The sequence below is a fragment of the Adiantum capillus-veneris genome, chromosome 1, assembly GCF_014529385.1.
Source record: "Adiantum capillus-veneris isolate H3 chromosome 1, ASM1452938v2, whole genome shotgun sequence".
In the NCBI taxonomy this organism is placed as follows: Eukaryota; Viridiplantae; Streptophyta; class Polypodiopsida; order Polypodiales; family Pteridaceae; genus Adiantum; species Adiantum capillus-veneris.
Window position 1 is genome coordinate 58,500,166 of NC_140931.1, and position 15,068 is coordinate 58,515,233.

A 15,068-nucleotide genomic window follows, 5' to 3' on the forward strand; every position below is an offset into this window, starting at 1 on the left:
CAAAAACATGCGTGGAGTGGGTGTGATTCACCATTCTGATTCACCTCTCTATTCACATCTCCTCCTCCGAAAATTTCCATACACTCTCTTTGTTTTGAAAAATGTCTAGATTTAGCCCTTTCAAAGAGCTTCTCCTCACAAAGATGGACTACAATTGAAGCACGCTTAAGAGGACCGAATTGATCTTCAAATCTTCTGAATACTCTACTCTTACTCGAGAAAAATTGAGCTCAATTCAAGAACACATGTTAAGAGTGCTATTTAGAATCAAAAGGCAAAGTAGAGAGTAAAAGTGCAATGCAATATAATTAGAAGGTTAGCACAACATGCTAACTAGCACCCAAAATCGTAGCACAAAGTGCTAGTTAGCTTTGTGAGGCAAAGCACCATATGGTAGCTAAACTTTACAAAGTTTAATAAGCATAAATGGGCATGTGACAAAGAAGATAATTACACTATCAAGTACCCATAGTCATAGCACAATGGGCTTATTGGCACCACATAAATGTAACAAACAACACATAAATGACACTTATCAATAAATGTTGGAAGATTATGGTTACCTCTTTGTAGTGGCTCTTGATTATGTTTTTCATAATGTAAATTTACTTTATTTCAATCACGTTTAATCATGGTGACTTATTAATTGATTAGCACTCCTCAATTTCTAATCGTTTTGGCATGCTAAAGAGTTTAACTGTGTCATCTAAAATTTGTGTGTTTATAGAGGGTGCTCAAATGGAGCATTTTGATAGTTGTTTACTTGATAGCCTCTTTAATAATCATGTAGTGTTTGAGCTTGGCGCTCTTGAGATAAGGTTGTGTGTTTTTAAGATGCCCTTATTTGTTTGTTCAAAATGAAATGGAAGGTTGGGCTTTTTCAATCAGAAAGTAATTCGATAGCTAGTGTAACTCATATACATAGTATTCTCCATTGACAAAATGGCTAAAATTCTTCTACTTTATGGGAAATATATTTCAGTTTGCTATCAGGTACATAGCCACATATTTAATTACAAAATATATACATGTCTATGCATCTAGAACCTCGATTCCCTAAAGCTTTTGAATACTTGCGATAAATTAATTTCTTTCTATAGCTAGGAGTTAGGAGCTAGCATTCCCCAGATAGCATGGACAAAATTTTGAGGCCGCATCGCATTGCCATCACCACCATACAAAAGGGCACACATAAGGTCCCCCCTACATTGTCTATCCACGCAAAAAAGTTGAAATCAACAAGTGTGCACACAATTATTCATTTGTTTGCAACAGCAAGATGGGGAAACCCCTTTATGGTCACCACACAAAGGTATTCTTATATTGTTGAATAGCTCAATAGATTTTAACATGTAATATTTCTAAGTTTGTGCATACAGAGGTAATGACTTTGAACGTGTGCGCTATATTTGGAGCCATTGACAAGGTGGTCATCTAGGATGTGGCTGTTGATATTTGCCTCACTACAGTAATGCAGACTTTATATCTGTCAACAGCACGATATAAAAGCCTGCATTACTGTAGTGAGAGGCAAATATCAACACCCACATCCTGGTCCTGAACACAAGAAGAAAGTGGTGGGAGAGCAATTGTACTGAGTAAAGGGCAGACCAATAGAAAGGGCCAGCAAACAAAGGGACGCCTGCTTACACACCTTGCAGAAGTTTGAGGATGATTAAGCCAATTAATACAAAATGTAGGACACAATTCTTCCGTCGCTGAAAGATGTGAAAAGGGGGCCTGCCCTCTCCTTATGGCAGGGCATCAGCACAACTTATTGCAATTCACTTTTGCCAGGAATAAGTATGCTGCCCTGCAGATGTTGCCAGGCCAAGATCTTACCAGTAAGAAGAATCAATCCATTAATAACACCTTTTTCTGAATACAATTTTGCCTCTATTTGCTAAAACGGCTCAATGATGCGTCCTCCTTCCACTTGGTAGGTTGGACAGGCTAATTTTAGGCAGACAGTGAGGACAATTTACAAACTCTGGTATCCTATTTACATCCGGGTTAATACAGCTAGAATGTGCTGCATGTCCACATGAAAAAATCATCACAGAGTTTGTCCCTCTTGTTGACGGCGAATGTCGAACTGAGACAGTTGCAGATTTTTCCTCTCTCCTGAACCTCAGACCACCCATCCTTCCACCATCAGAGGCTTCACTCCCATTTAGTCTTTGTTTGCAAACACAACACATTGAGCTGCATGGTGCATAACCTCGAGACACCCGTCTCTTGTAAATACTGAGCTTATGAAACATATCATCCTCCACCACCTGCTTTGCAGTTAACTGAATACACCAAAACCAAGAGTGAGATGGGACGCAGATTAGAGCGAATAGAAGCTGAATCCATTTGGAGGTACCAAGTGGTTACCAGAATTGTTCTCTCATAACCATACAAGCCAAGCATCTGCAGGATAGTGCCCTTAAAATCTCCGAATTCATGTCTTCCGTTGTTGGATAGAAGCTTGTCCATAATGCTAGAGAGTGGAATGTATCCCATCATGCCATTCACGATCTCTCCAATCAAGTAAACTAGCACTTTTTGCATCAAGTCCACTGCCCTACGACTAATCATAGCCACTTTCCACTTGTAAATACCTTCACCACTTTCTTTGTTTGTTGTCAAGCCAACTGCTCTTGAAGCCCTCCTCCTCCTCAAGTGCTTTCTTGCTTCATGGAGCTTACGAAGCGGGTCGACAAACCTGGCACTAAATACAGCTCAGAAACTCACCTTTTGATGATAAAACAGTACTCCTGAAGCAATTACCTGTCTAGCAAGCGAAACCACAAGGCTTCTGACTCTGCAGGATTCATTCGCCATGTGTTCCGTTGACATAATGCAACAGCATCGTGCATGACAGAACAGGTGGTTGCAACCTGCAGAACCATGACATTATGGAGCGAGTTTTTAATGCTTATGTCGAGGAAAATTTTAGGACAACAAGGGACTCTTACCTCTGAGATACTCAGAAACTGCTCCACATTATCCTCAACTTCTGAATTTACATTCAGTTGTTGCGCATATAACCGGGCAATCGACAGGTCCATGTCATGCATATGATAATCCATGTTGGCCAACACAAGTGACAAAGCACTACTAATGTCACCTACGCGCTCAAGCAAGTATGCTGCTGCGTCAGCAATACCATGATCTTGGCACAGCTTTAAACAATGCTCTAACCTGTATTCTTCAAAGCTCTTGAGAAACTTCAACACAGATCTTGGTTCAAATTGACAAAGAAGCTGCAAATAACAAAGCATAACGATGTGTGACAAAGTGTTCAACTTCAGACAGAGTTTTGATTGGGCAGTACACAGGAATAAGCGTTTCAATTAAAGATTGGTACCTCAACATACAATTCCTCCATTTCATTGCTGAAGTCTAGTCCAGCAGTTTTTAGCAAATCTGATAAGTTCTCATTGCCAAGGGAAAAGTCAGACGTCTTATGACCCATGTCGTGATCCAAAACATGAGTAACTCCATCTGATGGTGCAATCACATTTCGAACTGACAGTAAAGTAGACTTGTAACCCAACCGTGTGTTCATAATTTGCTTTAAATACTGGAAAAGCAAAGGAGGATATGGTGCCAAGTCTGAGAGAATCGTCCTGTGTTCTTTGCTGAAGTGCTTCAACATAATCACGAGCGTTGCCTCACTGAAAACAAGTATACACAACTTACAAGTAGGCATTGTGAAGCACAGGAAACAGAGAAGTATCTATAGACCATTAAACAAGCCGTATGGGAGACCACTGTGAGATCCATTTCTTTGTTATGTAACTTGAGAGTCTTGGATTTAAAAGATTTTCTGCAATAGGAGCCCTACAGTCAACCTAGCAAAGTTTTTTTTATGACCTCAGTGTTTTGTTTGTGCAAATGACCACTCAAAGATGATGAATGCTCGTGTCTCTGTATGAAGATAGTGACAAGTGTGTGAATTTTCCCAGACACAATTTTCCTTCATCCTTTACTAACAAAAGCTTCATCAACAAGACAACCTCCAACCAGAAGGCTTGAATAATAAGACCTATTTCTTACATAGTCAGTCTACCTACAGTTATGAAGCACAGGAAGAGTTCATAATCTAGAAGCTCAAGTTTTCTTTGGCTCAAGAGTGTCAAATAACCTTGTTATGCAAAAGAACAAATCTAATTACCACAAATTGGCGTCTCAATTTTGAGCACAACTAATGAGTTAGATAACTAGTCCCATTGCATTGCTTCTCGGCTCTGTACAGATTCTATACAATACTATATTAAACCTGTCAATTTCCACTCTAAAAAGCCCTTACACATTACACTGCAAGACTTTTATTTCTGAACCTCTAACAGAAATTATATTCCTGAAGAGCTTCTGTTTATGATTAAAGACTTACTTTAAAAATATTTGGACCAATTCATATTGAAATGAATGGACAGATAAACTCTAAGAATATTTGGACCAGTCCATATTTATATGAGTGGAGAAAATACTGAAATGAGCAGAGGGAGGTGTGGACATCTTCCCAATCAGATAGAGGGAATACATAAATAGCCCTATCCCATTGAGAAATAGCTGTTGGTGGCTTATGTCATAAGATTACGAGAACTTTTGGACAATGAGACACCTTTTAAAAACTTAACGAAGGAGTTGATCATGAGGTGTTTACCTGCTAAGTTGTAAAAGTTCAGGCAAGCGAGCAAGCACTGAGCTTCTGAATTCTGCCAAGGTTTGCTTACTAAGCTGCTTCTCAGGACTTAGCACATCCAATATAAACAGAAACCCATTGTGGGGTTGTTCCTTATCTTTCATGTAACTGTCTAATGCAGCCACTAAATCACCCTTTTTGGCGAGCAAACAAGCGCTAGCCTGCAAACATATAGGTTTCTGATTAAAAAAATATTTCATCATAGACCTAATGAAAAAAGAAAGTTTATAGATCCATTGCAGAACCTGCCAGAAGTGGGCTTGCAGAGCAAGCTCAAGAACGTAATGAGAATCCCACTCTGACTCTGGTACCCCAATCAATATTTTCACTAGAATACCCTCTCTTCTCCTTGCATCATCCACCATCGTCTTTCTGTCAGCACTGGCTAGATAATCCAAAATTCTAGCTAAAACAACCCGAGAAACTTTTGCCCGTCCTGATGCAACAAAATCTGCAATAAACTCCATGATCTGACCGGCATCAATCTTGGCCATGCATAGATGCCATGTATCAACCTCCACAGGGGACTTACTACCAACATTCAATGAGTGTAAGTGGATTCTTTCAAGAATATCAGTCAAAGCACCAACAATGTCTTGCAGAAGCTGAAGCCCATTCTCTGCTCCACTGACAAGCTCCGACTGTTCTGTCGTTAATGATGGAGATTCTTGATTCACACTTTCATTCTTAATGCCCAATGGTCCACCCTCTGGAAATGCATACCATAAAACTTCCAGTGTGGCCTTTAAGTCAAACGCAAGAAGGCAGCTTAGCCTTGGGTGGATTATCGATTGAAATACCAGTCGCTTTTCTTCATCCGGAGAGGATGTGAGGGGTTTATTGTCTAGTAGGCACTGCAACAATTCACTACGCAATGCTGGCAAACGAGTAGCTGCAATTTCCCCGCGACCTGCAAACGTAGCATATGATTTTACTCTCCTTTGAAACCTTGCTATTATTTTTGTGGTCAATTGGAGAAAATGTTCTATGCTGGCATATGATTCAATACCTATTTATGCACAGAAAATCTCTTACCAGGTGGAAATGCCAATCCTAAAAAGCAATACTTGAGATAGATCAGCAGCTTATACCTGCAAAAAAATCGAGGATAACCTCAATCCATGAACTTTTAATGAAAGTCAAAATAAGAACACGAAAAGGCATGCCTAAATAAACACTGTCGTTAGGTAACTAAACTACAACGCAATTTACTAGAAGCAATTTATTACAAAAGACAATGAACCAGCCCAACATGAGAGTTACTCAACCTTTAAAACTGGTTACAACAAGCACCTCAAATGAATGCCGAGCAAGGACATGTCACATTGTGTGTTACAATCTGGAGAGAGGTTGCTCTCCGTATGGCTGAGATTGAGGTGACTATCCTGGACGACAGTGAGTCGAACCGCTCCATAAGAGCTGATGCAGGTGCTTTAATGGCCACAACCATCCTAATGTGACACGGGAGGCATTTATTCAATATTGGTCTTCTCGTCCTTCGCAAATCGAGGTCACTTCGGTCATACACAAGGGTCGGAACCTCCTTCACATTTTCTTGATCTCACTTTGCAGCCTATCAAAGCGGTCGGCTCTTGTGGCAAGAGAGCTTGTGTGGATCCACTGTTCCTGCCCCTGTTTCCCACCACCTTCGCGTATGCCGCGTTGGCTCGACCAGAAGATCTCCTGAATCCTCGCGCAGTTCTGATTTTGCATTTGGGGACTCACGATTAGCAGGCATATCTCATATTTCATGAGGATGCTTGCAGCTGTTGAGTGCCAACAATATTTCATGTGGAAGCTAGCACATGCAGTCTTCCTGTTGGCACTCAGGCTGTCTGTTTCGGCCATGGCCTGACATGTCAGCATTGCACCTTACTGACTGATGAGTCTTTGCGGCATTGCTTCTGGGTCGGCCCACATGCTCATTTCATTTGGTGAGTGGTGTGTATGCCTTTATGCCGACCTGGGTGACTGTACGGAGCGCTGGGGGTGGAGATTTTTACGTCGAACGGACTCATTTCGGCCTACAGAGATTTCCAGCTGTGGGAGGTTTCACCTGCTTTCCACACAGACATGGAGCCAGCACAATGGATTATGTCATGGCACAGCCGAGCCTCATCTCTAGTATCCAGGATCCCAGACCTATTGGGGTGGCAGAGGATCATGTTCTTGTGTCGTTGACCATCTCTTTCTAGTTCGGTGTAGCACACAGGCCACGGGTAGCAGCCCCTACTCGCTACACCTTCACGCAGGAGACGGATTCTATATACATAGACAGGATCTACATACGCCTATGCACTGAGGAGCCAGGGCGACCTCTGGAGGAGCTTACAAACACCCAGCCTAAGCAAAGATGCCATTCTGAGAGCATGCCTCAGAACAGCTGGTATGATGAGGAATGCCGCCAGACTAGAACTAGACTTCAGAGGAAGGTCCTTTTGGGAGACATCACTCACAGACAGTCACAGATTGACTTCCGACACCTAGTGCGGCGGAAGAAGAGGGCATTTTTGACTCGACTAGAGCAGGATCCCCTTGATTCCCCTCAGTTCTCTTTCATGAAGGATCTGGATGACATAGTTGCTTCGGAAGACATGTTCCTGGAAGATCCGTCCCAACAAGAAGTGCATTCAAGGGAAAAGATTCCTGTTCATAAGGAGTCTAAGCATAGAAAGAAGGAGCATCATAAGAAGAAGCACCACAGGCAAAAAACATTCAAGTCGGGGGACAAAGATGTGAAATTCGACACCTACAATGGAAAGCGTGATAATGACAAAGCTTTGGCTTTTATCCGCCAATTTGAAGTTGCATTTGCAGAAGGGAATTTTAAGGAAAGATCCAAGCTTCGCCATGTTAGTTTGTACCTGAAAGGCACCGCCAGCAATTGGTGGTTAACCCTTATCCTGGAAGATCGCAAACCCCAAGATTGGACTACTTTCAAGAAGGAGTTCAACGCACAGTTCCTTCCTCCAGACTATGAGGAAGAGGTAAAGAAAGAATGGGATCGACTTTCACAGTCAAAGAACGAAACTGTTCCACACTATGTGGATAGGTTTTGGGACGTTCTCTTGAAAGTCACTCCATTCAAGAAGATTGATGATTCGGAGAAGATGCGCAAGTTTGAAGCAGGACTGCATGAAGCCTTGCAAAAGGCTATGAAGCTTTACCCTCGAGGTAATTTGCAGATACTTATGGAATCAGCCCGCATAGCTGATGGAATACATGACAAAGGTACTCCCAGGAAGATGGAGCAAAGCACTTACCATGCCAAGCAGAAGGCTCTCCATGAGCAACCTACCTCTTCGACTTCTTCTCAAAAGAAGAAAAGAACCGCCTCCGAAGCAGAAGCAAAGCCAAATCAGCCCAAGAAAGGGAGATATCTCTCACCTGTTGAGTTGCGAACCTACATTAGTGAAGGAAGATGCTTCAAGTGCGGACAAGTTGGTCATATGTGTGGGGGAGCAGGAGAGAGAGCCCACTTGCTATCCTATGCAATGAGAGTGAAGGAGAAGGGGAGAGAGGCGCTGAAGAAGCTTGCGCAGAGAAAAACGTGAGAGAGAGAGAGCTCGTTGAGATTTTTGGGAAAAGCCACGCTGGTGTTCTTTTGGGCTTCACATTTGAGTATATGAGTAAGTGACTAGGGGGCCATTCACACTTGGGCCCCCTCACTTATAAGTCTTTTTAACTTATAAGTTATAAGTACAAAGCACTTAGGCCTTTATTCCCTAACAACCTCCCACCTAAAGGCAATGTACCTTGGGAGATCAAAGAATCAGCTAACTATGATACAACAGCTGATCATGCACTTACTCATCCAACACCCATCATCTGACGGCAATATGCAAACCGCTCTGCTGGAAGACTCTTGGTCAAAAGAACTGCAGGATTGTCATCTGTGTGCACCTTGACAAGTGTAATGCTCTTGTCATCAAGCACACTCCTGATAAAATGATACTTCACCTCTATGTGCTTTGTCTTGGCATGAAAAACAGGATTCCTTGCAAGCATAATAGCACTTTGACTATCACAGTGTAGCACAGGAACCGGTGACTTAATGCCAAGCTCTTCTACCAAACGCATGAGCCACAAAGCTTCTTTGCATGCCTCAGTGGCAGCCACATACTCAACCTCAGTGGTAGACAAAGCAACACATTTTTGCAGTCTAGAAATCTAAGAAACTGCACCTCCTGTGAATGTAAACACATATCCAGAGGTAGACTTCCTGCAATCTGGATGTCCAGCAAAATCTGCATCTGTAAAGCCATGCACAGATGTCTCACTCTTCCCAAAACAAATGCACAAGTCTTTAGTGCCTTTCAAGTATCTCAAGATACACTTCACTGCTTCCCAATGCTTTTTGCCAGGATTGCTCATGTACCTGCTTACCACTCCCACCGCAAATGCAATGTCCGGACGTGTAGCAACCATAGCATACATCAAACTGCCAACGGCTGATGCATAAGGAATCTTAGCCATTTCAGCCCGCATATCATCTGTGTTTGGGCAGTCATGTGCAGTCAGTTTTACATATGGAGGCAGCGGAGTACCAAGTGCCTTTCCCCCATCCATATGAAAACGATGTAGCACCTTATTAACATAATCTCGTTGAGATAGATACAGACGCCTGTTAGGTCTATCTCGAGAGATACGGATGCCCAAAATATGATTAGCATTACCAAGATCCTTCATGTCAAAGCGATTCTTTAAGCTTTGCTGTAGTGCATCCAACTCCGTGACATTGTTACCCGCAATAAGCATGTCATCAACATACAAAATCAGCAATAGAAGAGATCCATCACTTGCCGTTTTGATATACAAACAGTGATCAGAATTACTTCTTTTGTATCCTTGAGACCTCATGAATGTATCAAACTTGTGATACTATGCACGGGGAGACTGTTTCAAACCATACAAGCTCTTCAAGAATCTACATACTTTCTTCTCTTGCCCCTTTGACACAAAACCTTCTGGCTGCATCATATAGATCATCTCAAGCAAATCGCCATGCAAAAACGCTGTTTTGACATCCATTTGCTTTAACTCCATATCTTCAGAAGCAACCAGGCCTAAAACAAGACGTAATGTGGCAAGCTTTACAACAGGTAAAAAAATCTCATCAAAATCCACACCATGCTTTTGCTTGTACCCTTTAGCAACCAAACGTGCCTTGTACTTAGAAGAAGCATCAGATGTGACCTTGGTCTTGTAAACCCATTTACATGGCAAAGCCTTATGCCCTTTAGGCAAATCAACCAAGTCCCATGTATGGTTTTTCTCCAAAGACTGCATTTCCGAAACCATTGCTTTGAACCATTTCTTACTGTCTTCCCGTTGCATAGCCTCTTTATAGCAAGACGGCTCACCACAATCAGTAAGCATGACATAGTCCAAAGACGGTTCATATCTATCGGGGGGCCTTGTCACCCGAGTAGACCTACGCACCCAATGATCCATAACAGGTGGATTTTCAGCCTGTAAACCATCAAAAACAGCAGGCTGTTCAGCCGGTTGCATCGCAACAACGGGCAGTCTAGGAGCATCAACCTGTTCCCCTACCTGTGGTGCATCAATGGCAACTTGTTGGGGCTGATTTTCAGCAGCTAATGGCTGATTTTCAGCACCATTTTCAGCATGTAAAGGCTGCTGAACATTGAGCCTTCTTGGCTGTCCATATGTAACATCTTCACGAAAAACAACCCGGCGCACTTCCTCGACCTTTGTGGGCTGTTTGTGCATGCAATTCTCATTGAAGATGACATCATTGCTGCGTATGATTTTCCGTAATGCGAGATCCCATAATCTATACCCCATTTCACCATCCTCACCATATCCTAGGAAAATGCATTTATGAGACTTTGGTTCTAGTTTGGTGCGCAGTTCACTCCGGATGTGAACATAGGCCTCACAACCAAACACTCTTAAATGTGCATATGAGGGTGGCTTGCCAGACCACACCTCCTCAGGCACCTTTCCAACCAAAGCCTTGCTAGGTGAGCGATTAATCAAGTGAATAGCTGTTTGCACAGCTTCTGCCCAAAAACCATGAGGTAATGCAACATGTGACAGCATACTCCGAACTTTCTCTTGGATAGTCCGGTTCAACCTCTCTGCAACTCCATTCTGAGAGGGATTAAAAGGAGCCGTGAGCTCTCTTTTAATACCTTTAGTAGCACAAAAGTCAATAAATGCTTTTGATACATACTCCCCCCCATTGTCGGAGCGCAAAGACCTAAGCTTCTTGTCAGTTTGATTCTCAACAAACGCAAGAAACTTCTTGAAAGTATCCAAAACATCGCTTTTAGCACGTATTGGATACACCCACACCTTACGTGTAGCATCATCGATAAACGAGACAAAATATTTCTTTCCCCCTAAGGACAACTGTGGCATTTCACATACATCGGAATGCACTAAGTCTAACCTGTCAGACTTCAAAGAAAGTGACCTTTTGTGCGGTGTTTGACTGTGCTTACCATATATACAGTGCTCACAATGAGAAAAATCAGCATACCTAAAATACGGCAAATAACCACAACGAGACAGAGTTTCCATTCCTCTTTTACTCATGTGTCCCAACCGGCCATGCCACAAAGAAACACTTGGCTGCTCGGTTACGGCGACAACATGGTCACGCACACTAGATACATGCAAAGGATACAAAGTGTCCGATTTACAACCCTTGGCTACAATCCGGGCCCCTTTACAAATTTTCCACTTGCTATCACCAAAAGTGGTGTGATAGCCTGCATCATCTAGCTGCCCTGTACTAATCAAACTCTTCTTGAGTTGTGGCACATGACGCACTTTGTGCAAAACAAAAGTCATACCATCAGCAAAGGAAAACTGGACACTGCCAATACCTGCAATGTCACATGCATAGTTGTCTCCCAAATAAACAGTGCCCTGCACCTCACCTGAGTACTGTGTAAACCAATCCCTATGAGGTGTTACATGAAAGGAGGCACCTGAATCAAGAATCCAAGTATGCATGTCCACATCAGAACCCATAGCAAGGGTATGTGCATCCACAGAAGAGGCATTGAGTACATCAGTGCTGCTGTCACTGTCACAACTACTAGCAACATTGATTTCCTCAATCAACACAGTGCTCTTCTTGGCATTTCCCTTGTCCTTTGCATCAGTTTCAGCACCCTTGTTCTTCTCTTTCTTCCACTTTCCCGTTTATAATGCCCTTTCTTTCCACAATGATGACACACAACATCTTTCCTACGAGATTTGCTGCGTGCCCTGTCCTTACTGTCAGATTTCTCCCTCTGTTGAGACCTGCCTCTCAAGTGCAATGCATTAGAAGACCCACCTGTGGTGTTCTTCCTGTTCATCTCTTCCATCAAGAGAGAACTCTCTACATCTGCATACTTAAGTGATGCACTTGAGTTACTAAGAGCTGTCCGGAATACATCCCAACTCTCGGGCAATGTGCATAGCAGAAAAGTAGCTTTGAACTCCTCATCAATCGTGAATTTCAGCTCTGTCAGTTGGCTGAAAATAGAATTGAATTCATTGAGGTGCACTGACATGTGCGTGCCCTCCTTCATGCGGAGATCCATAAGCTTCTTAAGCCAATACACTTTACTGGCAGCACTCTGCTGTGCATACAACTCGTCTAAATGCTTCCACATGCCCCATGCTGTCTGCTCATTCTCTACATTGAAGAGTAAATTGTCAGACACCGAAAGCATGATCGTGGAGCGAGCCAAGTCGTCCACTTCTTCCCATTCTTCAACCTCCATATCAACCGGTTTCACACCCTGTAACTTAATAGGTTTCGCCTGTTTCTTCTGCAACATCACATTATAACATTGCTTCTTCCATATAGCAAAGTTATGGGCACCTTCAAGCTTGCGAATGTGCAACAAATTGCCACTTTCACTGCTAGAAGCCATTCTGAGTGATTGCAAACACTGAAACCCTGTTTTGCCGACCTAAACACGCCCAAATGTGCGCAATCGGGCAAAAAACAGCTTGCTGTTACAGAAAAACAGCGAGCAAATTTCACGCGAAATCACCCCAAAACGGCGTACATTCACTGCCAAACCCTTACCAAAGGTTTCCACAAAGTGTATACATCATTTGCTTGCTGAAATTCCCTGTTCTAGGGCAAAAATCAGACCTGTAAACACCTGTTTTGCTGAATTTTCAGAACCTCGTTGGTGGAAACACCTGTAAGATTGACCTGTGAGACTTGCCCTAATGAAATTGCATCAAATTGACCCCGAAATTGGTCAATTTCAGCAGAAATAGGCTGCTGTTCGCCAGTTTTTGAAACCTTGATTTTGGGGAAACTGTCACCGGAGGTCGATTCTACACGGTGAGAGGATCCCTTCGCGACAGAGTTGATCGAAAACGGTTGAATATCCTTCCCGCAGGGAGCAAGAACAGAATTCTGATCTGTGTTGTGAAGATGGCTCTCTTGGAAAACCCTAAAGCTCTGATACCATGTGTGGGGGAGCAGGAGAGAGAGCCCACTTGCTATCCTATGCAATGAGAGTGAAGGAGAAGGGGAGAGAGGCGTTGAAGAAGCTTGCGCAAAGAAAAAAACGTGAGAGAGAGAGAGCTCGTTGAGATTTTTGGGAAAAGCCACGCTGGTGTTCTTTTGGGCTTCACATTTGAGTATATGAGTAAGTGACTAGGGGGCCATTCACACTTGGGCCCCCTCACTTATAAGTCTTTTTAACTTATAAGTTATAGGTACAAGGCACTTAGGCCTTTATTCCCTAACAATATGAAGGGTGACTGTCCTACCAAACCTCCACAACCACCCTCTTCCAATGCAGTCCCAGATGTACAGGGAAATACAACCAAGGATGGAAAAGAAAGAGCTCTTCTCAAAGCATGGGGTAGTATCAACAACCAGCGGGCTCTTATTTTGTTTGACCCTGGTAGCACAGACAACTTCATCTCTACCAAGCTAGCTGACGACCTGAACTTACAGCCCAATCGTTTTGGAGTCTCTATTCAAGCGCAATCTGCTTTCAAAGGGCAGAACTCAAACTCAACTCCAATCATAGGGAAGTTGAATCTAAAGGTCGACGACTACAAGGCTCAAGAGTCTTTCTTACTAGCTTCACTTGAAGGATGCGATGTTACCTTGGGAATGCCTTGGCACTACAAGATGCATCCCATTCCTGACTATGTTCAAAAAACCTTATCTTTTGCTCATAAAGGAAAGGAGTATCTTGTACTTGCAGATGCAGGTGATTGGCGTATTCCTATCGCCAATCACATTGCCATCAAGAAAGAAATGAAAAAGTGTGTTTCAGCGTACTTGATTTTTGCAAGAGAGAGAGATGTGTCTGTTTCACAACTTTCTTCCTCTTTAGAGCAAAAAAGACTTAAGTTATTAGAAAGTTATCAAGATTGTTTTGCAGATGAACTTCCAAATGAACTCCCACCTCCGCGACTTGAGGATCATACAATTGATTTGATCCCAGGAAGTTCTCCTCCAAATCAGCCCCCTTATCGAGTTAGTCTAATGCAGCAAGAGGAAATTCTCAAGCAGGTTAACGAACTTTTGGAGAAGGGTTTAATAAGGCCTAGTACTTCTCCATATTGTTCACCTGTCTTGCTAGTACAGAAAAAGGATGGCACATTCCACATGTGCATAGATTATAGATCTCTAAACAAGATCACAATCAAGAATCGATTTCCAATCCCTCGGATTGACAACATTCTTGACAAGTTACAAGGAGCAAGTGTTTTTAGTCGTATAGACTTGAAGAGCAGTTATCATCAAATCCGCATAGCTCCTCAGGATGTGCATAAGACTTCATTTAGAACAACCTTCGGGTTGTATGAATTCTTAGTGATGCCTTTTGGACTCACTAATGCACCAGCCACATTCAACAGAATGATGGATAGAATCTTCCACTCATATAGAAGCTTCACAGGAGTTTTCTTTGATGACGTCTTAATCTTCTCAGAGACGGAAGACGAACACTATAAGCATCTCGCCTTAGTATTTGAAGAATTACGCAAACACAAATTATTTGTGAATGCTAAGAAGAGTGAGTTCTTTCTAAAAGAAATCCACTATTTGGGCTATATAGTATCTCACAATCAGGTGAGAATGGACCCTGATAAGATTCAAGCAGTTGTAGAATGGCCTACGCCAACTACAGTACATGATGTACGAAGTTTCCTTGGCCTCTGTTCCTATTATCGACGTTTCATTCGAGCTTTTGCCGCGATAGCAGGTCCCCTCCATGACCTGACAAAGAAGCGGATTCCATTCTATTGCGGGTCTGGACAAAAACAAGCTTTCGAAAAGCTAAGTATCTACTCAGTCACGGACCTGTTCTCACCGTCCCTTATCTTCGCAAACCTTTCGAGGTATACTGTGATGCATCTGGAG

The 15,068-nt window shown here is 42.7% G+C and overlaps 1 protein-coding gene across 1 annotated transcript in view; it reads right to left on the bottom strand.

Annotated features, from left to right (window-relative positions):
* Positions 1–1,385: 1,385 nt before the first annotated feature.
* The window catches only part of LOC147464857 (uncharacterized), a 38,651-nt gene continuing 24,968 nt past the window's right edge, over positions 1,386–15,068 (bottom strand). Inside the window, exons 9-16 of the mRNA XM_086522727.1 lie at positions 5,732–5,787; positions 4,942–5,606; positions 4,658–4,857; positions 3,356–3,665; positions 2,964–3,251; positions 2,776–2,885; positions 2,380–2,710; positions 1,386–2,294 (exon numbers count right to left, since the gene is read on the bottom strand). Coding sequence (XP_086378853.1) covers positions 1,914–2,294; positions 2,380–2,710; positions 2,776–2,885; positions 2,964–3,251; positions 3,356–3,665; positions 4,658–4,857; positions 4,942–5,606; positions 5,732–5,787 — 2,341 coding nt within the window. The 3' untranslated portion in view covers positions 1,386–1,913. The remainder of the gene's footprint in view (positions 2,295–2,379; positions 2,711–2,775; positions 2,886–2,963; positions 3,252–3,355; positions 3,666–4,657; positions 4,858–4,941; positions 5,607–5,731; positions 5,788–15,068) is intronic.